Source organism: Ooceraea biroi, chromosome 6 (genome assembly GCF_003672135.1).
Source record: "Ooceraea biroi isolate clonal line C1 chromosome 6, Obir_v5.4, whole genome shotgun sequence".
In the NCBI taxonomy this organism is placed as follows: Eukaryota; Metazoa; Arthropoda; class Insecta; order Hymenoptera; family Formicidae; genus Ooceraea; species Ooceraea biroi.
The window spans coordinates 13,852,203-13,873,520 of NC_039511.1; the positions used below are offsets into that span (position 1 = coordinate 13,852,203).

General features: G+C 33.8%; 3 protein-coding genes across 10 annotated transcripts in view; 2 read left to right on the top strand and 1 right to left on the bottom strand.

Moving 5' to 3' along the window:
* Positions 1 to 255: 255 nt before the first annotated feature.
* Positions 256 to 8,037, top strand: LOC105276737 (transmembrane protein 19). Of its 4 annotated transcripts, none has more exons than XM_011334608.3 (7): positions 256 to 347; positions 5,386 to 5,634; positions 6,419 to 6,529; positions 6,698 to 6,985; positions 7,095 to 7,199; positions 7,356 to 7,571; positions 7,685 to 8,037. In XM_011334608.3, exons 2-7 carry the CDS (start codon positions 5,481 to 5,483, stop codon positions 7,837 to 7,839), a joined length of 1,029 nt encoding a protein of 342 aa, XP_011332910.1. In that variant the 5' UTR covers positions 256 to 347; positions 5,386 to 5,480; the 3' UTR covers positions 7,840 to 8,037. The 4 variants fall into 4 exon arrangements, with proteins under 4 accessions (XP_011332910.1, XP_011332909.1, XP_011332907.1 ...); XM_011334607.3 differs by lacking the exon at positions 256 to 347 and adding an exon at positions 4,960 to 5,101; XM_011334605.3 differs by lacking the exon at positions 256 to 347 and adding an exon at positions 5,072 to 5,175.
* A 166-nt stretch (positions 8,038 to 8,203) lies between these two features.
* On the bottom strand, positions 8,204 to 14,823 carry LOC105276736 (transcription elongation factor B polypeptide 3). Of its 3 annotated transcripts, none has more exons than XM_011334600.3 (8): positions 14,604 to 14,823; positions 13,047 to 14,178; positions 11,893 to 12,074; positions 11,634 to 11,803; positions 11,450 to 11,541; positions 11,071 to 11,270; positions 10,679 to 10,961; positions 8,204 to 10,417 (listed from the first exon to the last, which is right to left on the bottom strand). In XM_011334600.3, the coding sequence occupies exons 1-8, from the start codon at positions 14,670 to 14,672 to the stop codon at positions 10,341 to 10,343; spliced, it is 2,205 nt and encodes a 734-aa protein (XP_011332902.1). In that variant the 5' UTR covers positions 14,673 to 14,823; the 3' UTR covers positions 8,204 to 10,340. The 3 variants fall into 3 exon arrangements, with proteins under 3 accessions (XP_011332902.1, XP_011332905.1, XP_026825859.1); XM_011334603.3 differs by lacking the exon at positions 14,604 to 14,823 and adding an exon at positions 14,486 to 14,591; XM_026970058.1 differs by lacking the exon at positions 14,604 to 14,823 and adding an exon at positions 14,383 to 14,476.
* A 3,737-nt stretch (positions 14,824 to 18,560) lies between these two features.
* Positions 18,561 to 21,318, top strand: part of LOC105276733 (scavenger receptor class B member 1) — a 40,461-nt gene continuing 37,703 nt past the window's right edge. For 2 of the 3 annotated variants that reach the window (XM_011334595.3, XM_011334596.3), the window contains exon 1: positions 18,561 to 19,361. The gene's annotated coding sequence lies outside the window, so the exon portion shown is untranslated. The remainder of the gene's footprint in view (positions 19,362 to 21,318) is intronic. The other variant, XM_011334594.3, reaches the window with a different exon arrangement.

Here is a 21,318-nt window from a genome sequence, read left to right on the forward strand (position 1 = left end):
TAGCTACGGATTGGGAGTAGGGGAACTTATGCGAAACCCCCTCTTTTCCATATCATATCACTTAGAATAAATATATAAGCACATAAGTATATAAGCACGAACCTATTTTTAAATGTTAAGACTTCTAAATAAGTGGACGTAAAGGAAGTTTCCATTCTCACAGTTCCAATATAAATAAAGTTATCAAGAGCGGAGTAAAAATTTAATCAAACGTAGAGTAAAACTTTAAATTGCAAGAATTGAAGAATAAAAATTCGACCTTTAAAGTACAATCGAACGCAGAGTAGAAATTCAGATCTTAGAGTACATATCAATTGACCAGATTTAGTGTAAAAAAACAACCGAAGGTAAGTCAAGATCCATATTCTCATTCCTCTCTGATATATTCCAATTCTATTATAGCTTAGAATTTAACATTAGTATGTTAAACTTGTGTATCCGTATTGTTTCTAATAAAATATTGGGTCGTCCGGAAAGTTCGTGCCGATTTTGAAGGAAAATTCAAAGGCAACATTTTTTTATGTCGATAAATATTTATTGACTTATGTATGCACCGTTTTGTTTCACAACCTTTGTCCATCTTTCACGCAACTGGAAGATTCCATTCTTCCAGAACTTCTTAGGTTTCTCGGCGAAAACTCCTCAAGGTGGTTTTTTATGTCGATCAAAGAGTTGAAGTTCTTGCCGCTAAGAGAATTTTGCAAAGACCTAAATAAGTGAAAGTCTGAAGGTGTAATGTCTGGTGAATACGGTGGGTGAGGTAGCACATCCCAGCCAAACTCCAACAATTTTTGTCGGATAGTCAAAGAAATATGAGGTCTGGCATTGTCCTGATGGAACACGACGTCCTTCCTATTAGCTAATTCTGGACGTTTTTCCTGAATCGCTGTCTTTAATTCGTCCAGTTGCGAGCAGTACTTATCTGCATTTATCATTTGATTGTGTGGTAGGAGCTCATAATATAGGATTCCTTTCCAATCCCACCAGACACAGAGCATGACTTTTTTTGGATGAAGGCCGGCTTTCGGAGTGGTTAATGCTGGTTCATTTCGCTTACCCCAGGATCTTTTTCGTTCTACATTGTTGTAAATGATCCATTTTTCGTCACCCGTCACTAATTGCTTCAAAAATGGTACGTTTTCGCTGCGTTTGTACAGCGAGTCGCAGATGGAAATGCGATCCATTAAATTTTTTCGGCCAAATTATGCGGAACCCATACATCATAGCGACTTACGTAACCAAGCTTCACTACATGATCGTGGACAGTGGTTTTCGATATTTTCAGTATCTCTGCTAATTCACGTGTCGTGTAGCGCGGGTTATTCTCGATCAGTGCCTTGATTTGGTCATCATCAGTAGTAGAGGGTTTGCCCGAGCGTTCTTGGTCTTTAAGGTTAAAATCACCAGCTCTAAACTTAGCGAACCACTTACGTACGGTTCTTTCAGCTAAAGTGCCTTCTCCGTAAACAGAACATATCGAATTTGTTGCTTGTGAGGCATTTTTGCCTTTCCGGTAATAGAAAAGCATCAAGTGTCTAAAATGTTCTTTGTTTTCTTCCATCTTCAAAAGAGTACAAAACTGACACGAATCAATTTATCTCAAACAACTTTTTTCCTAAAGATGCGTTGAAATGTCACCTTTAAGCATATGTATATAAATCGTATGTTTTCAATAACATTGATATATTCAGACATGTTCCAACGCCATCTATTAAAAATCGGCACGAACTTTCCGGACGACCCAATAGAATATTTTGTGTTAATCATCAATCGGAACTCGAGTTTCCACTTCACTTCAAATTTTATTTCTTTACGTCTTTTATGTATTTCTTTGTCGCTTCCAATTTTTATTGTGGTCCAATCATTAGAACTGTCGATGCCAATATCGTGGCTCTTGTTTTTGTTATTAACAATTCTTCGGTGAATTAGAAATAATTATTTTGTTCTTATTTCCTTACTTCCATACTAATTAAGAATAGATTTTCAGTAAAGAAAAATAAACTCTAATTTCAACTAAAAGTTGCTCTTGATTCGAACCGCAAGCACTTGTTGTGAAATAGCGCTGCTTTTGTAATTGTTAAGCTGTTGTTTTGTAACTGTGTTACAAAACCATGAATTTTTATCAGTACCCAAGGAGAACAAAAAGTCACAATAATGTCAAAGTGATGTCTTTTTGACTCAAAATGGTCAATTTATCATCAATACTGCAAGGAGCCTTGATGATAAATTGACCATTTTGAGTCAAAAATACATTATTTTGACATTATCGTGACTTTTTGTTCTCCTTGGGTAGCTTATACCCAGTAAAAAGGAATTGTGCAAGATAACGACAAGAGGGAGGAAACATCGGGACGATCAACAGCAACGTATGGATGAGCATTTTGCACTTTTTCGTTATCGTCATCTCGGCCCTCTCATCTTACTAACATCTTGCTGTCATCTTGAAATTCCTTTTCACTGGGTACAATATATGCAAGCTAAATAAGAAATAAATAAAAAATTCAAGAATATATAACATACGTAATACGTAAAATAATATAAATATAAATCAAAAGACACGGTGGATAGTCCCAGTAAGCAAAATGTGTGCAATCTGCCAGCAGATTGGCAACAGATTACTGCAGAAGTTGATAGCAAATTGGCATCCGTTATGTCCGCATTAGGATAGTGATCTGACAGCAGATTGGCGGCAGAAACCGAGCAGGATCTGTTAACATTTGACGGCAGATTGACGGCAGAAACCGAACAGAATCTGCAGCTTCTGGCCATTCATATTTACGATATATTAAAGCATGAATTTACTTTTAACACACTATAAATTGTTAAAAGAACGCATTTGTTTGTTTGTTAAATTAAAGTACATTTGGCTTGATGTGTCTTTCTGACAGTTCGTTGCATAATCTCTCTCTTATTGTTAATTTATTCTAATCCGAAGTCCGAATTTTGCTTTCGAACTTCAGATTGCTCGTGGCGTGCGTGAACTATTGGGTTGTTCGGAAAGTTATTTCGCTTTTTCAAGGAAAAATGAAAGGCGGTTTTTTCATATTTAGAAAAAATTTTATTCAGTGATGTATTGGCCATTTTGTTCCACTACCTTTCGCCATCTTTCTGGCAACTTTAAGATTCCACGCTCATAGAAGTCCTTCTCCTTATTGACAAAAAATTGAACCAAGTGATTTTTGACGCCTTCATTTGAATCGAAGTTTACATTGTTCAAAGAATTTTGTAGAGACCGGAACAAATGGTAATCGGATGGTGCCAGATCAGGAGAGTATGGTGGGTGTGGTAGCACATCCCATCCAAGCTGTAAAAGCTTCTGGCGAGTGACCAAACTTGTGTGTGGTCTGGCATTGTCGTGATGGAATACGACACCTTTCCTATTCGCCAATTCTGGTTGCTTCTGCTTGATGACAGCATCCAATTCATTCAGCTGACGACAATACACTTTCGAATCAATCGTCTGGTTGCTTGGTAGTAGCTCAAAAAATACGATTCCCTTCCAATCCCACCATACAGAAAGCATGATCTTCTTTTGATGAATATCTGCCTTGGATGTCGATTGAGCAGGTTCATCTTGCCTGGACCATGATCGTTTTCGCTTAACATTGTTGTAAACAATCAATTTTTCATCTCCAGTTATGATTCGCTTCAAAAATGGTTCATTTTCTTCACGTTTCAACAATGAATCGCAGATGGTAATGCGTCGAATCAAGTCAATTTCCTTTAAATTGTGTGCAACCCAAATATCGAGCTTTGAAACGAATCCAAGGCGTTTCAAATGATCGTAAACGGTCGAATTCGATAAATTTAATTTTTCAGCAATTTCGCGTGTTGTTATGCGACGGTTTGCATCCACCAGAGCCTTTATTTTCTCGTCATCAGCTTTAATTGGCCGACCTGAACGTGGTGCATCTTTCAAATCGAAATTTCCAGTGCGAAATTTCGAAAACCAATTCTGATACTGACGTTCACTCAATACATCTTCTCCGTACACGGGCACACAATTTTTTTCTCGCTTGCACTGCATTTTTACCCTTTCGGTAGTAAAAAAGCAAAATATTACGAAAATGCTCACTTTGATTTTCCATGTTTGATGTGATGCCAAACAAAAATTACTTGACAGATCGCAACACAATAAGATACTAAATGACGTCTGAAATGTCAGTTGTCAAAATATAAAACGAATTTGCCGCTTAGAGTAAGGTTAAGTATCGAGGAACGCGACTAACGACATCGCTTTGTGAAAAACGAAATTACTTTCCGAACAACCCAATACATGGACGTTGTCCATGGGAGCCTCTGTGCCGCGAGTGCAAAAATTTTCAGAAAAATTAATATTATCACGCCAAGGCGCGTATATTAACTTATATAACTGTTAGGCTAAATCTCAACATCGAGTAAGAACTCGACGGTGCACCGCATAGCGGTGCGGAGCGAAAACACATATTCATAGCCGTGTAAATTTGAATACTGTCAAGAGCTGCAGATCCTGTTCGGTTTCTGCTGCCAATCTGCCGTTAGATTCCGCGCGCGCGGGTCTTGCTCGGTTTCTGCTGCCAATCTGCCGTTAGATTCCGCGCGCGCAAATCTTGCTCGGTTTCTGTCGACAATCCGACTTCGAGCCATGTTTGCAGATTCTGCTCGGTTTCTGCCGCCAATCCGTTCTTAGATTTTGTGAGCAAGCTCTGTTACATTTCTGGCACCAATTTGTCGAATTAATCGTTAATAACAACTTCTGTATCAAATTTGTTGTCTTTTGTCTGGCAATAGTTGATAGCAGATAGTTAGCATCATCCGCTTTCGGCAGACTTGGCTATCTGGGGTGTCTCGCACCGTGAATCTTTTACGCGAGTCGGCGAGCTGCATCAATAACACGTCACGTAACGAAGGTAGCAGAAAACATTTATTTATTCACATTCTAATAAAACTACAGCTCTATGATACAGCAACATGCTAAAAAGAGAGCGAGAACAGAGAAAGAAAGGAGTGAATGAGAGGAAAGTTCAGGTGGCGGTACTGGTTATACTTGTTGACCTCGGGCATGCGTACTTTATGTCCTAGTACGCAACATCAAAGGTGCCGACACGGAATTGCGCTAATTGTATGTATTATAAGTAACGGTGTAGCGTGTCCTAGCTGAGAAAACCCCATAAAAACCTCATCGGTGATGATACAGTGTGTACCTAATGCGTGTTAGATGGCGCTGTTTGTCTCAACTTTAGCTTCGTTTAGTTGGATGAAAAAGAATTATTTTATTTTATTATTTTTTCGTCCACGGCACGTGTTGCAAGCGTGTTACAACGACATACCATTAGAAAGGCGAAATTTGTATATCTTTTCATGGTTTAAGTCAATTGATGTCGCGCGTTTTAAAATGATTTTCAGTTTTCTCTGACGTCATCCCTAACGGAGCTTCTCCGGCTAGACTGACCGAACTGGTTAATCGGTGACCCGAATGCATTGGATTAATAAAATTCGACATGATCTCTCTTGGAAATCGCAAAGACAGTAAACGTTCTCACGTTTTAATGCCGGTAGTACTGAGTGCCTGCGCCATTCCGATTTCGATGCTCTTCTGGATAGTCAACGTGACATACTCGATAATATGGCCAGATACCGTAAACTCCACGGAAGGTCTCGTATAAATAATGACAAAAATTGCAGACTTATTCGTATAATTAAGTTAGAGTACGCATCTGCTTCTGCGTCTAATGTGATGAGTGATCACTTTATATATTTGTTGCACAATTTTTTTAACGCGATTAAAAGACTAAACTTTCAAGCATCAGTTGTTTAAATAAAAAAAAAACCGTTATTGAATTTGCAATATTAATGCACGTGTGCATGACATGACAAGTACAAGATAACGTCAATTTTATAAAATCATCAAGTATTAGAATGTTATAATTACTGCTAATTTGCCAAAAGTTCTGCCATGGTGAATTATTTAATAATTAATTTCTTTAAATATAATAATACCAAATTATGATTTACTGGCACTTAAATGTTTCAATACGAAGTTGTGTTAGTTTAATTCTATTCTATTTTAATTCTATAAGAAATTTTAGTTTGTGTCACATTTCTCCTTCTTGATTGTTTATATTTGATATTATTAATATTGCTTAATATAGTGTTAACATAATTTATAGGCATGCAAAGTCTTGCAAAATGAATGAACTATTAGTATGTGAGAAGAAAATAATTTAAGTTTTATTAATCAAAGAATGATTTTATCATTTGTTTCGCAAAATGTCTTTCTGAGTGGTGGATATTTAAAAACTGAGGAAATTTTTGTCAAGATAATTAATTTATATAACATACACAAAAAATTTATATCTTTAATTACATTATATTTTTTCACTTTCACTTAAATATTGAAATAGTAATATTTTATGACTTATATATTCTCTCCTTTTAGAATATTCAGTCATATCACCATGGAGATGGTTGGTCGCAGTCATAATACCATGTTTGTTCTTGTTTTGGGGTTTACGCAGGAAAAGTGTGGACACCACCGGTGCAATTCTTGGTAACGAAACGCCTATATAATTTTTCAATGTAAGAGAATATAGAGTAAGACATGTACATACTAGAGAACGTAACAAATAATATATACTGCAGTGTTAAAACAAAAACGACAAAAAGGAGAAATATTAAGAGAAACCATGAATTAATTCAAACACGAAATATCTTGTAGGCCTCTTTATGGGTTTTATCTTGACGCTCTCGAGCTTTGCTCATTTGTCGGCTATCGTGACGTTCTTTGTCACGGGGTCGAAGGTGACCAAATTTCGAGCTGCCCAAAAAAGGAAATTCGAAGCTGACTTCAAAGAGGGTGGCCAGCGGAACTGGATACAAGTATTATGTAACGGTGGGATGGCTATGCAACTGGCTCTACTGTATCTACTGGATATTGGCAGTGGTGAACGACCCATCGACTTCGACAAAGAATACCGAAGTTCGTGGTTGTCCGTTGGGATATTAGGTAATTCTCGATATTATAAGATTTAACGATTGCAGTACCATCAACATTTTAGATGAGCCGGGAGAAAATTCGCAAGTTGAATCTCAAATGCGTTTTCGCATGTAAATAGGAACGTTTGCGTGTTGCAACGGTGATACGTGGGCTTCCGAATTAGGTACGGTAACCGGCACGGGTGATCCTTTCCTCATTACGACGAGAAAAAGAGTACCAAGAGGTAAGAATGCCAACTTTTCTCGACAAGTATCTTGATAAAGTGACGTCTCGATGTAAGCGTCTCGCTTGATTTACAAATTTTTAACTGAAATCATTCATCTTGTGAGATGTTAGATACAGTTGTAACACAGAACATTTTCGCGTTTTGTTGTTTAAGGAACGAATGGAGGTGTCTCATGGATAGGTCTGTTCTTTTCTACTCTCGGTGGTGTAGTAGTTGGGCTTTCCTATTACATCGTGGTGTTAAATACCGTTGACACGGCTGTACTACAAGTAGCAGCACCGCAGTGGCCCATCATAGTGGTCGCGGGCTTTGGAGGTCTCTTTGGCAGCCTTCTGGATTCCCTTCTCGGTGCAACTTTACAATATTCAGGTAATGTGCCTGTAGATATAATTGTTCGTTTAAAAATCTGAATTCAAAGTTGGTTTCTAAACAGCTAATTAGGCAAATAGATTTTTAGCCGATATATGATTGATAATTTTTAGGAGTGGATGAGGCAGGTGTCATAGTAGAGAAACCGGGGAAGGGCGTACGGCACATCTGTGGTAAACAGATCCTGGATAATCACAGTGTCAATCTTCTCTCTAGCATTGGTATTGCTCTTATTCTTCCGAGAATAGCCAATATTTTCTGGCCATAAAAGAGAAAAAGTTTCACAAATCTATTTAATTCTATTTATACAAAAATATAATATATATCTTTATACTTCGTATATTATTCTCATCTATATCAAGTAACTCGGGTCGTTATATCAGGTAACTCCGATTGTATGTGTACTTTTTCTGCACTCAGGAATAAAAACTGTTATACTAGGGATATTATATTAATGTCAAAGAAGTAATGAGAAAAATGATACTTTAATCGATATTATTTTTTATTGTACTAACTTTTGTAATATAATAAATATTATTGTGTGAGATATTCCACTGGCTCAAGTGTTGATAGTATTTAAATAATAATTCGGGATTGTTGTGCTTATTTAAGAATCGTTATTTTAATAATTGTTTATTGTATGATGTTTATTATGTGTGACATGATTTTCATACTACCTTATGATACAATATTATTTAATAATTAGGATCTAGATCATTGCGTGTGTAAAAGTGTTTTACAGACAACTCGCATTTTTTGTTTTGTAATTTACATCTAACGTTCGGCGTTATTAGTCACTAATATGAAAGATATTTTATATTTTAAAGATTGTATTGGAACAAATTTGTAGGATTCATCTAATTGTTTTCTCTATATATCAACTTTATTATTTTGATATATTGCTAAATGGTTGGGTATAATCGGCATTCTCTTACGTATGTATATATATATTTTTTTATAAACATATATATATATATATTACGTACATATACACGATGTGTGTGGTATACACAGATAGAAAATTACCGCATTTTCTAAAACTCGGTTGACAATAATACATGTAACAATACAAATCATTTTTATTAAACGATAATTTTATTTTTATTTGTTAATTTTTATTTAAAGTAAAAAATTATAAGCTGTATGTGCATAGAAGAAGAAATGCATTTAAATTAAGTTTAGTTTAAATAAAATTATTTCTTCTCATATATGTGCATTCATATATGTATATACATGTATATACATGTAAAACATCAACTATGATCAAGTTTTAAAATTATTTCGTTAAAAGAAAATGCGATATTTCTCAAGTATACATTATCAGTGTTTGTATCAAATTAAACAATATAAATTACGTTATTAAAAAAGTACATATTCAATAAAACACACACACACACCACATCACATGCACTCAACTTTATTTATTCTTAAATTAGTAAAAATCTAACTTAAAATGAAATAATCATAAAAATATAATTCAAAAAATAAAATAATTTCACTTGTCCGATTGTATGTTTGATCGTGAAATGTATCACAATTCGCGATAATGACAACCTATTTCACATTTCAATGTTTGTATCTTTGTTGCATATTTATAATTAAATGTATATAGAATTTGTGTCTAACCATAAAATGAGAATTTAACATATCTGAATTTGGTACTGTGATAGGAATATAATTGTACTTCTGTACAATTGTGCAATCGGGTATAGCCAATTTTAATATGACTTACATAAATCTGTTAACACGAATAGAAATACAGAGCATCTCATTTTTATCTTATTTCATTTTTCTGAATAAAATAAAATCATTTTCCTACTTAGCATATGATGTCTGTGTGTATTATATATTTTTGTAAAGAATTAATTTTAAGACAAAAAATTTTATTGAATACAAAATAGAAATTCCATTACATTACGTGATCAATATGGGATATTTTGTATATTTATTTGATTATATATAGAATTGTCTCCCATGAAAACAATTTTAATTATAATTTTATATTATGGTTTATTATGCGATTTATGTAAAAGCAGAATAATTGATTACTTAATCTACCTATGCCTTGTTACAATGCAATATTTACAGGATATATTTAAAGAAATTGAGAAAAATCACAGCAGTATTTCTAGAGCACAAAATTTTGTGTTTTTCATTAATCAATATTTATCTCGTAATAAATTATTAAAATCGCAATCCCAAAAATGTACAATTCTAAAACCTAAGTAATTAAGGATACAAAAGCATGTATATGATGCGACTTCAAAATGGAATCACTTAAAAATGGATTTAAAAATGGATAACAATCTATGATTTTATATAAGTGTAAATTTAAACACGAGAGAGAAGATAGTTTCTCAAAAAAGAAAAAAAAAGAAAGAATATAATTATTGTCAATTGTTCTAGCTGTCTTATCAAAATATGACTCACTGATAGACTTTCTATGTGTATTTAAAAAAATTTTATGGTGACTATTATGTAGAATTTACTAATGCTTTACTAGATACTGCATTTGTTATATTATATAACAAATGACATGATGAGTTCCTTTGCAACGGTAATTATATGCGATTATTTTCGCATATAATGTTGAAAATCACGACATTATTCGATGAACACAAATGTTTACAAAGATATTTAAAATGTATAGAATGTTTTATTCTATGGAGAAGAATAATGAAATGAGTGATATAAGCCTAAAATAATGATAAATACATGATTTGACTACCTATTAAAGTTGAATATGATCGACGACTTATGTTTGTGGAACTACCGCTTGTAACGTCCTTTTATTAACTGCAATGCCTTTGCCATGAGCGGCGCTTTAGTTTTCTTCATGTTGGATGCTGTCAAAAATAATAATTTATCATAAAATAGATTATAAAGCGAATAAGTCATTAAAATACGATCAAGTTAAAATAAAAAATTTTTAATATCAGAATTGTGTAAGAAGTTCATAATATGATAGTACAATTAAATATTGCCAGCAATATTAGTAATAAGTAATGTAGCAATAAAGTAAAGAACTAACAAGGTTCTCAAATCGAGAGAAAGGTACTCGCGTAAAAGGCTTTAAAATGTGTAAAATTAGCGAAACGCATACTTACTTGATGCTTTAAATCGAGACATTGGCGGTGGTGGCACAGCGATATTCGTCGCATTAGTTGCACCACCACCGACTGCTAATCGTTTCTTTACACTGGACACAGTAGCAGGTGTGGCATTAGCTGTGCCGTATTTCGCCTGTTTTTTTAACACGTTCCGTGGTGGTTTCACGATGTTGTCCACGTACGCGAGTTTCGTGGACCTCACTGGGACGGACTTGTCAATTGATTGCTTGATGTTTGCGGTGAGTGTCTTCAGTTTTGCCTCTCTCTCATCTAAGCAACGCTACGTAAAATTACAAGAATATAAGAATGGCATGTAAATAAGTTATTATATATAGTTTCAGCATACTTTTCAAAGGTATTTCTTCGTTACTGATTCAGTTGTTACTTACCATGTACATTTCGCGCCACGATTCCATTTCCTGTCTTACGTTCTTCTTGAACTCTCGATTACAATGAAACTGCCATAGCGTGTCTGTGTCTTCCATAAGATATGGATTGTGATGCTCTAGTATGAACAACTGATCAGGTGTAGCACGTTCCAGTACGGGCTTGAGGATGTCAAATGGTACGCCACCGGTGAATTCGAGCGCTGCAAATATTTATTATATTATTGAAGGATATTAAGATTGAGAAAAAATTTTGTCAATTTAGTAAGATTGACCAAGTTTTCATTCGATGAATTCTGTTTCAATGTAATTCGAGTATTGGTACCAACACGTAATATATAATATAATCAATTTTACATGAATAATAGAAAGAAGTACTCACCATCAATATTTTCTATCAATATTCTAATACACATATCGTACAACGTCGGTACACTCGTATAACCGACTTTGTTACCAGAGTATACCTTTGTCCTGAAATCCATTAATCCATCGGAATAAACGATATAATAACTTTTTCACAGCAAAAAAAATTTTATTTAAATGTTGGATAAATGGATAACTACCTTTGATTTTTTACGTAAATGATTTCATCAGCAACTTTAATTTCTTCTTTGCGATGAATAGGATTAATATAGGGCAATGGTTTGTAATTCGGGCTAATTTCAGGTAATGTAGACACTAGATCCACGCTCAATGGTTCGAGCTTCACATTGGATGACAAAAGTGATAGTGACTGTAAATCAAGTTTTTGATTAGTAGAATTATTTCTGACAGAGATAATAGAAGAGAAATATAATAGAAAAGCGAATTATATATATATACGTTTGGACTGTCATCACATTCTGGCTCGGTCTTAATCACTGGCAGTTTTCTGTTATTAATTGGCGGCGACGTCGGCTCTGTTTTGATGAGCTTACTGGAATTCAGATTGGGTGAGATAGTGTGACGTCTTCTTGATGGCTGAGGCATGGTGCACATACCGAGTGCTTCTGCAAAGCTTGCACCTGAGAGAAGAAAAATTCAGAACATGTCGCTGCCGTCTATAGTAATTATTGTGTATATTAATTGAATTAAAATGTATTTATTTTATAGATTGTTTAAAAAGTAATATTATATATCTTTAACATAAATTTTAACAGTTTGGCTTACGGTTTGGAGCCGCAGAATCAAAATGAAAAAACTAACCTCAACCTGGAAGCTAAACCTGATAGCGCGAAAGCCTCAAATATTTAACATAAATTTTCTAGAGATAAATATATAAACTTCTAAAAATATAAAAAATAATATTGAATTTTTGTTGGCTTGTGCAAAAGTGTTTTTTAAAATAAATGATTTAGTTTAAGTAATTGAATTATAAAACTTCTTTTTTTAATTATATGCTCTAAATACTTTCATATAATATAATTTTGTAAAAATTACGATCACGGTTTGAATGCACTTATTATTTGTTTTAACATACTATTATTTATTTTCCACGAACTTAAAGGAGTTTTTTCATATGCAAAGATTTAGATAAACATATGTCAATTATTCAGGATAACATTCTAAATGACGTATAAATTCCTTCTCTCACAACACTATTAAAAAGTTATGTACTCATTTATAAAGCTTTTGGATTTTGCTTTCTATAGTTTTCAAATTTATCCTGAACAAACATTCAATCTGTAAGAAGGTAAAGAAAAAAAGATGTAAAACTTTGATTAAAAAATATAATCTACTTTATTATAATTTATGAAATAAATATTTAATTAAGAACGAAAATAAAGAATAAAAATCTTAAAAAGAGTTTGCTTGAATTGAAAATGTATAGTCGTGCATGTCAAGAACATCAATTACACACATATGCATGCACAATTAAATTCCTGATATAATGAAACCACCACTAATAAGAAAGAATAAATAGGAATAAAGTGATCTATTATTTTTTTCAATATATATATATATATATATTGAAAAAATTCAATGTATATGCATACCAGAATTACAATCTATTCCCTCATCGCCATTCATTTCTTGCATTAATCTCATCTTTGTCTCTTTCTTCTTTTCGTCTCTTTCCTTATCGTCCTTGCGCTCTTTCTTCTGATTCTTGTCCTTATTCTTATCATAATCTTTATTGCTAGAAGAACTGGAAGCTTTCGATTTGGAAAGTTCCTTCCTAGAATGTTGACTGGAATCCTTCTTCGTATCAGATTTTTTGTGACTTGTGTGTTCCTCCTTTTTATATTTTGACTTTTCACTGCTGTCCTTTGTTTTATTACTCGACTGCTTTGACCTAGATTTGTTGGAACTAGTGGAACTTTTGGATTTCTCTTCCGCCTCTCGTTTAACACTCTGTTTATCTTTATCAGTAGGTTCTTCTTTCACTTTAATTTTCTCTATCTGAATATTGGAAGAGTTGAGACGAGAATCACTTTTTCCGGACACGGACAACTGAGATTTTTCATTATCACTTTTGCTAGTTGATGACTTTCTTTTTTTGATTTCCTTTTTGGAGGAATCAAAGCTGTCTTGCTTTCTTTTCTTGTTATTCTCCTTATTAACCTCAGTTATCTTATCGTTAATCATTTTGGAATCATCCATTTTGCTATATTTTGTCACACTGTTGGCTTCTTCCAGTTTTAAGCTGTTATCATTGCTCTTGGACTCTTTAGGTTTTTTATCATTCCTTGAATGGTGTTTGGAAGAATGTCTATTCTTTTCAGGTTTTTCATGCTTCTCTTCCTCAGATTTTAACTTTGATAAATGCACCGTGCTATGATTTGCAAAGGACTCACTTTTAGTCTCTTTATATTTATGCATATGCTTTAATTCTGATGATTGATTATGTAAAGAAGACATATTTTCTTCTGTATTCTCTAACTTTGGTGATATACGATTATCACTGTGATCTTCAGGAACATCGGGTATACAAGCTTCTTCTTCTTCTCCGTCACTACTGTCTTCATCCGCTACCATAACCTTCCATTTAAACACTAGAGCCTTAGCGGCATCACCCACATTACCATCATATTTTCTTAAGCTGTTCACAGTCCTTCCTACTCCAGTTTCTTGAAGGTGCTGTACTGTCACTGGTAGTTTGTACAATTTTGAAATATAATGCAAGATCTGAAAACAGATAAAAAAATCCATATATTGTATCGGATTATGAGATCTTAAAACTGACTTCTCATTGTTCAATAAAAATGCGAAAATTTATACAAAATGTTTCCTATAAGTTATCCTTAATATCCAAAAAAAACATTTAATATTTAGTAAAAATTTAATTTCAATATTATTTAGGTTTTTCATGCATCATCGTGTTATCATTACTAGGTATCATTAAAAAGTATCATCACGTCAACAATTTCGAAGATTGTAATAATGAGACAGCAACTTTTAATTTGCTAATGAAATTTGCAAGAGTAATATTAACACGTTTAAATGGGAAGATGCGAAGTGCTCCTAGGTTATGATATCGTTGACAGCTAAGTATTATGTATAAAAATTATAAAACACGAATTTTTTGCAGAGTTATTACGTTGTTAACATACCCGATCCTCATCATCGCAGCATTTCTCTAAATTTCGTTGGCAATGCCGAATTTTATCAATAACAGACATGTTGTGACTGCCAACTGCTTACAAAAACGTCGATGGCAAAGCCAACGTACATTAACGTGAATACGAGTGTAGAAGGTCAACTTCGCACACAAAAGTACACACACGCAAAACGATACATGCGATATGACCTTTGCACGTCGAACTGTATACTCGGCGCCGTTAATAGTTTTTAGATTCAGTTGAAGAACTTTAAACTTTTTCGCGTCTAGATGATTGTGCATCATGACTCAGCTGGGCTGCGTTCCAAAACTCTACTTTGAGTAGCGGGATTACCTCTACTTCCGTTGGAGTGAGAAAGATAGAAGAGTGAGATTATGGCAGAGAACGCGACGTAAGCGCTCAAGGCAGAGAAAAACGTAAACGTATATCGCGTATATGGTATATGGTTTTTCTCTGCCTTGAATTACATTACGACGTAAGCGCTTACGTCGCGTTCTCTGCCATAGGCCTAAGAGAGAAGGAGAGCACCCGGGTAGAATTTGGAACGCAATCCCTGCTGGATATCATGGCTAGAGTTCCCCGGTAACCTCTCCCCTTATGGCGCGGTCCCATAATGGGTGCTTTCCAATTGCTTACACATCTTGACACAAAGGCATTTTATTGGCTATATATTATCTAAAACATCTTACAAGATAATACATGTATAGCCAATAAAATGCTTTTGTGTTAAGATGTGTAAGCAATTGGAAAGCACCCATTATGGGACGCGCCATAAGGGGGGAGGTTACCGGGGAATTGATTTTTCGATTGGTTCGCTATATCACCGACGAGATATTTTTAAAGACCAGCAGCTTTACGGGGATCGCGTGATCGTAAAAAGGGTCCGAAGGTAATTGAAGATCGCTGACATACCGACCGTTTTGAATATACCGAAAGTAACTGTATATATTATTTTACAAATTTAATTGTTAGTAACATGAATAATACTATCTTTCTAATCTAAATGATTGAATAAAACGAAAAAATAATGAAAAATAGGAATTTTAGTAACATATATATAATATCGAACAGAAATATATTTGAAAACGATCGATAATATCAGCGTCGGTGCCAGCAGCCTTACGGGGATTCGCGTTTTGAAATATATTTCTGTTACTTGATGAAGTATCGAATTCATAGAAAGAAGTTCTCTTATCTTATAAACATTTTCAGGAGTCTATACTTTACATATAATTCTTGGATCTAATTCTACCTCTGTTGAGTTTAGCAACACGATATTCATTTAAGGCAAATGGATTGCCAGGATATAGGCGTTGGAAAGAGAAGTTGGTTCCAAGAAATTTCATAACGAATCTGTACTGTTTTTGATTGATAAATATTGCAAATACATGTAGCAAAAAGGCAACTTTCGATAAAAACAACTTTCTGAAAATCATGAAAATAATATAATATAATATCTGATATTATTATAGAAATATATAATGTGAACGCATGTTTACAATAAATGAGCTCTCTAAAAATTTATCTTTTGATCTCTAATATGTTAATTTCTAATAATTGATATTGTTTAATGTTATATGTTATTTAATATTTTTTTATTTTATTGTACTAGTAATGAGGAACATATATTAATTGTACAATGTATTTAAGATATCTTTATATTATTATAATTTTTATTCAACATCATATCCTATAAATATATAAAATGTTAAAATAATTATATTATTTTATTACTCTTAAACAAAAAAGAGATACGACACGTCGATTACGTTAGTGCCTCGAGGAAATAATTATATATTTATACGTTTCAGGATGAACTGTTTCGTTTTTACTGTGGATTCGTTGAAACGAAGCATACGTTTATACGCAACTTGTTGTTCTGTGACGTTGATATATGTCCTTCACCGTGTTTGCGAAACTACATGACTTTTTCTCATATCATTCCGATGACATCCTAAGATGACTTCTGACGTTTAGTTTTACGTATCTAACGAGGCTTTTGATCAGTAGTTTTTCGATAATGTTAGATATAGCAGCAATGTTTAGGTAAATTAAAAATTGTATCATGACATTTTCTTATCCAATTATGCACTGGCATTGGAGTTTTTTAAAACAAAGATTTATCTGTGTCATTCTTATGATTTCTGGACGGCCTTTAACTTCGATCAACGAAAAGAGGGAATCCGCGGAGGGGAGAGACGGGTCTCTCTCTCATTCCAGTCCTTTGATTAAAACAAAATCATACTTTCTTAAATATTTTCAATAGTGTCTTGTTGTTCAGTAGTATCTTTTCATTATACACCTATTTAGTTTCATATATTACACATCGCTGCGAGTGTCTTATCGGAGAAACTTGATTGATTTTACTACAGGAGCAGAGTGACAAAAGAAAGAGTTAGAATCTAAATGACTTCTGTGATTTAGATAAATCATATGTGCCGAGCATATAAGAAATAGTATGGGAGATCTATTATCGAAATAATAAAACTATATGTAGCAATAACTAATGAGACATGCATTAGCATGCACGCAACCTGTAAGGAAATGAACAATAAAACCATATGCTCTATGTGCTTCAAGTTTAATTAAGTGCGTGTCAGAGAGACATTATGAAAATATTTTCAGTTTTATGCGCAATATATTTATATATTGTAACAAAAGTTTGTAGCGTTATTGTAATGAAATTCCAAGACAAAATTATTATATACAGGGTGGCCCATTTTAATTTATACAGTCGATTTTTTAAAAAACTAAAAGAGATACGAAAAAATGTTTCAGACAGACATGTCACGATTTCGAGGGGGACATAAGATGATACCATTGGTTTGACCTTGAATAGTCGTTTGAAGGTCACGCGAAGATCACCTTCAATTTCTTAAATTGAAACCCCAACTTTTTATTGCAGATTCTTATTCTCCATCGAAAAGTAAGTAACTTTTGTCTGAAACATTTTTCCGAAAAATGTCATCTTATGTCCTTAAAATGATCTTCAAGATGAGTTTTGAGGACATTTTAAGGACATAAGATGACATTTTTCGGAAAAATGTTTCAGACAAAAGTTACTTACTTTTCGATGGAGAATAAGAATCTGCAATAAAAAGTTGGGGTTTCAATTTAAGAAATTGAAGGTGATCTTCGCGTGACCTTCAAACGACTATTCAAGGTCAAACCAATGGTATCATCTTATGTCCCCCTCGAAATCGTGACATGTCTGTCTGAAACATTTTTTCGTATCTCTTTTAGTTTTTTAAAAAATCGACTGTATAAATTAAAATGGGCCACCCTGTATAAGGCCGGTGTTTAAAAAAACGCATTATATAATAAGGCATTACTGCAAAGATACATTTAATGCGAAAAAATGTTTACTAATTCAATCGGATTAATGATAAAAGATATCCTTAACATTAACAAAAAGTTCGTGTACACTCGATGATCTAAATTAATTTTGATTAATAAAAATATATAAAAATATATATATAAAAAAATACATTATATTAAGTAGCTTTAAGGTAAACATTATCCCATCTAAATTTTATCGTGATAATATGTATTCGAAACGTTGGGAAATTGTCTTCGCTTAAATTCGTGGCGGTGAAAAAATGCAAAGCATCGAGCGTATCCGTATGGACATGGGCGAAATCGATATTTCCGCTAAATCAGCGGAATCGATGAGCGATTTTCAAGCACTCGACGCTCGTTGCTCGTGTCAGAGTTTACATTCGGTTTACATTTCCCTACCACTGGCACTCGATGGGCACTCGGTGGGTATCTGGTGGGCACCTGGTGGTCTCTACTAGCAGCGGCATTACTTCGCGGCACTATCTCCTCGTTCGCTATTCGTCAGATCGTGGACCGCGCGCGTGCATCCAAACGTCGGGCCCGTCTCGCCTTCCCTCTTGATCTGCTTCTCCTTCGTTCATCTTCCTCTCGTCTTCGCCCTCTCTTCCTCCCTCTCTTCCTTCCTATCTACGTCATTTTCTCCCTCGATCAGACAATCCGTGCTTCTCTCTTTTTCTTCCTCTCTATGATAATTCCTTTTCTCTTTTCTGCATACACTGAGATCTCGCGAATTAAAAAGGGGGCCGCGACTGCTCGCCAGGATTCATCCGCGGGGAAGCAACAAGTGATCTTCGCGCTGACGAGTGCGGACGCGAGATTTTATTTGTGACTGATATTGGCTACTGAGACAAAATCAACATCTTGCTTTCATCAAAAATAGAGACGAACGAATCAAATGCGGAACAAATCGTGTGATCATCGATAGAGAGTGAGCTTTTAACGAGGGAGAACGGTGGTTGTGAGTTCTCGTTCGTTTGCCAATTGCGTATGGATAAATTGATAAATTTCATGTTCGATACCCTGGACATTTCGATCAATCTCAATCTGGCAAAGTTGTAAGAGGTATCGAAGAAGAGAGAGAAACATCTAAATCGGTATATCAAATATCTGTGTAACGACTTTTAAATAATAAATAATTGTGAGTTCTGAGAATTGAGAATATCAGGCCTCATGCCTGATCAAAACGCACAAATTGCACCCGATATACAGCAAACTATTAGAGAAACTTGTCCGGTGTCTCTTTCGCCGCTCTTCCCACTCTCTTTCTCGGAGAGCTTGTTGTGAGTTACATAAAGAAGGATTTTACTGATCAGTTAATGAACCCGGCTATACACGCACTCCAAGAACGTTCAACGACGCCGACGACGACGACGACTGCGACGACGAGGACAACGGCTGGATCGGCATTATGTAAGTAAATATAAATAATTTGTTATCTGAAAGCGACGAAGAATGTGGCCCAAGAACACGGTCACGTAATGCCGTAATACATGCATCGGGAAATCACTTTGCGCTGCAAGAGAAAAGTGACCTGCAGGAAACAAGTGTATCGAAAGCAGACTTGACCAAAACTCATTTCATACAATTTTACAAAATATATATATCAAAGTTTATGATCAAAAAATATATATTGTTATACGCTATATTAATATAGTGTTTCTGCTAAATTTCTTTCTTTTAATTTTTAATATATAACCAATAATATTCAAAATTTAGACAAATATATACGAAAATATGGAAATGTGAAAGTTATAATATTTTTCGAATGGAAAACGATTAAAGTTTATCAATCAAGACAGTTGAAATTTTGGGCGCTCGATATGTTGAAATATTATATAGCATGTATTTAGTTATTTTTAATTTTGCATTATGTATATTTAATATTTAATTATGCAATGTCCAAAAATACTACGTGTGAGAAAAAACAATTTTTCTTAAAATAAATTTCAATATTGTCAAAGAAGTTCTATTCAGAAACATGTTTGTTATACGACATTTCAACATACCTGAAAATTACAGCTCTATCATTAGTAAATTTTAATTGCCATTTTAATATAATTTCGACATTTCGGTATTAAAATGTTTGTCTGAGAATGTCATTGAATCTGTTCTTAAAATTGTTACCGAACGGTTCGGAACATCTTCTATATAGATAGATAGATAGATTGATTGATTGATTGATTGAGGGATAGATAAATAAATAATAATGTTATGTTATCTAGGCTTCTTAATTAATGCCATTAGATAATATGTTATGTATTATAATATAAAACGCCAAAAGTAATTATCGCATGAAATTTTAATATATTATGATAATATATGATAATATTTACATGATATCTATTTACATGATACGTATCTTCTCACTCGAGGGATCGGTCCGCGCTATCCGTGCGAATCTCATTATTATGCACTACGTCTGATTACGTATTTAAGATTACATCGGCTGGCTTGCGTCGATATGTACGGTGCATTTTAGCAACTCTTACATCCACTTTACTATTACTTTCTTCTTATGACCCTCATTTGTAAAAAGTCTGCTAAAATCATATAGAGGATACATCAGTTTTACAAATTTACAAAAATAAAAAATTTACAATTTTTACACAAATTTACAAAAAAATTTAAGGAAATAAAAAATGTTTTTATATAAAAATTTTTAAGTCTGCAGTTTTTCTGAAGAAAGATTTTTGAAGTAAAACAGAAAAAATGATACATTGTATTTGGTTCCGATGCATCGAGAATAAAATGAAATTAAAGATACATATGTATAAAGTTTTATATATTTATTGAGAGAGAGATAGAGAGAGAGAGAGATTATCTTAAACGAACTCGGATAATCCTTAAATTATGGTGTAATAGCATGTAAAATAACGGTTTTATATAGTGTATATGAAGTCTCAATAATGTGACCTGGATACATCTCGACACACTTAAGTTCACAGTGAATAAATTAGCTACAACAATTATAACGTAATATATCGCGAAATCTTTCATGCAAAAGAAAGTTACGTATAATTTATTATCCGTAGAAGATTGATTATTAATATCATATTAAAAGCAAGCGTGTTACTTAACATTAACGGATCCAGTCGTGAAGCTTACACACTGACCGATTTCTCGTGTACCACTTAGAAACGTCGGAAACGAGTCCTTCGAGAAATGGAAATTTTGATCGATGCCACGTTTCCACAATAGCAAGATAAATTTCTGGCATATGCATTATTTAATGAAAAAAACAGGATTATTGTAGGAATCCTTTAATAATTTTTATTTCAATTTTAATTTTAGATTATACGATCCTCCGGTTCATGGAGTCGTGCATGCATTCTCAAAACTATCGAGCGCGTTCGTATAATAGTTGTAA

Coding starts and splice junctions, on each gene's coding strand:
- LOC105276737 (XM_011334608.3), top strand. CDS start 5,481: ATGATCTCTCTTGGAAATCGCAAAGACAGTAAACGTTCTCACGTTTTA. Junction 7,200..7,355: donor GAGAAAAAGAGTACCAAGAG/GTAAGAATGCCA, acceptor TTGTTGTTTAAG/GAACGAATGGAGGTGTCTCA. Junction 7,572..7,684: donor TGCAACTTTACAATATTCAG/GTAATGTGCCTG, acceptor GATAATTTTTAG/GAGTGGATGAGGCAGGTGTC.
- LOC105276736 (XM_011334600.3), bottom strand. CDS start 14,672: ATGTCTGTTATTGATAAAATTCGGCATTGCCAACGAAATTTAGAGAAA. Junction 12,075..13,046: donor GGGAATAGATTGTAATTCTG/GTATGCATATAC, acceptor TTCTTCTCTCAG/GTGCAAGCTTTGCAGAAGCA. Junction 10,418..10,678: donor GTCTCGATTTAAAGCATCAA/GTAAGTATGCGT, acceptor TATTTTTGACAG/CATCCAACATGAAGAAAACT.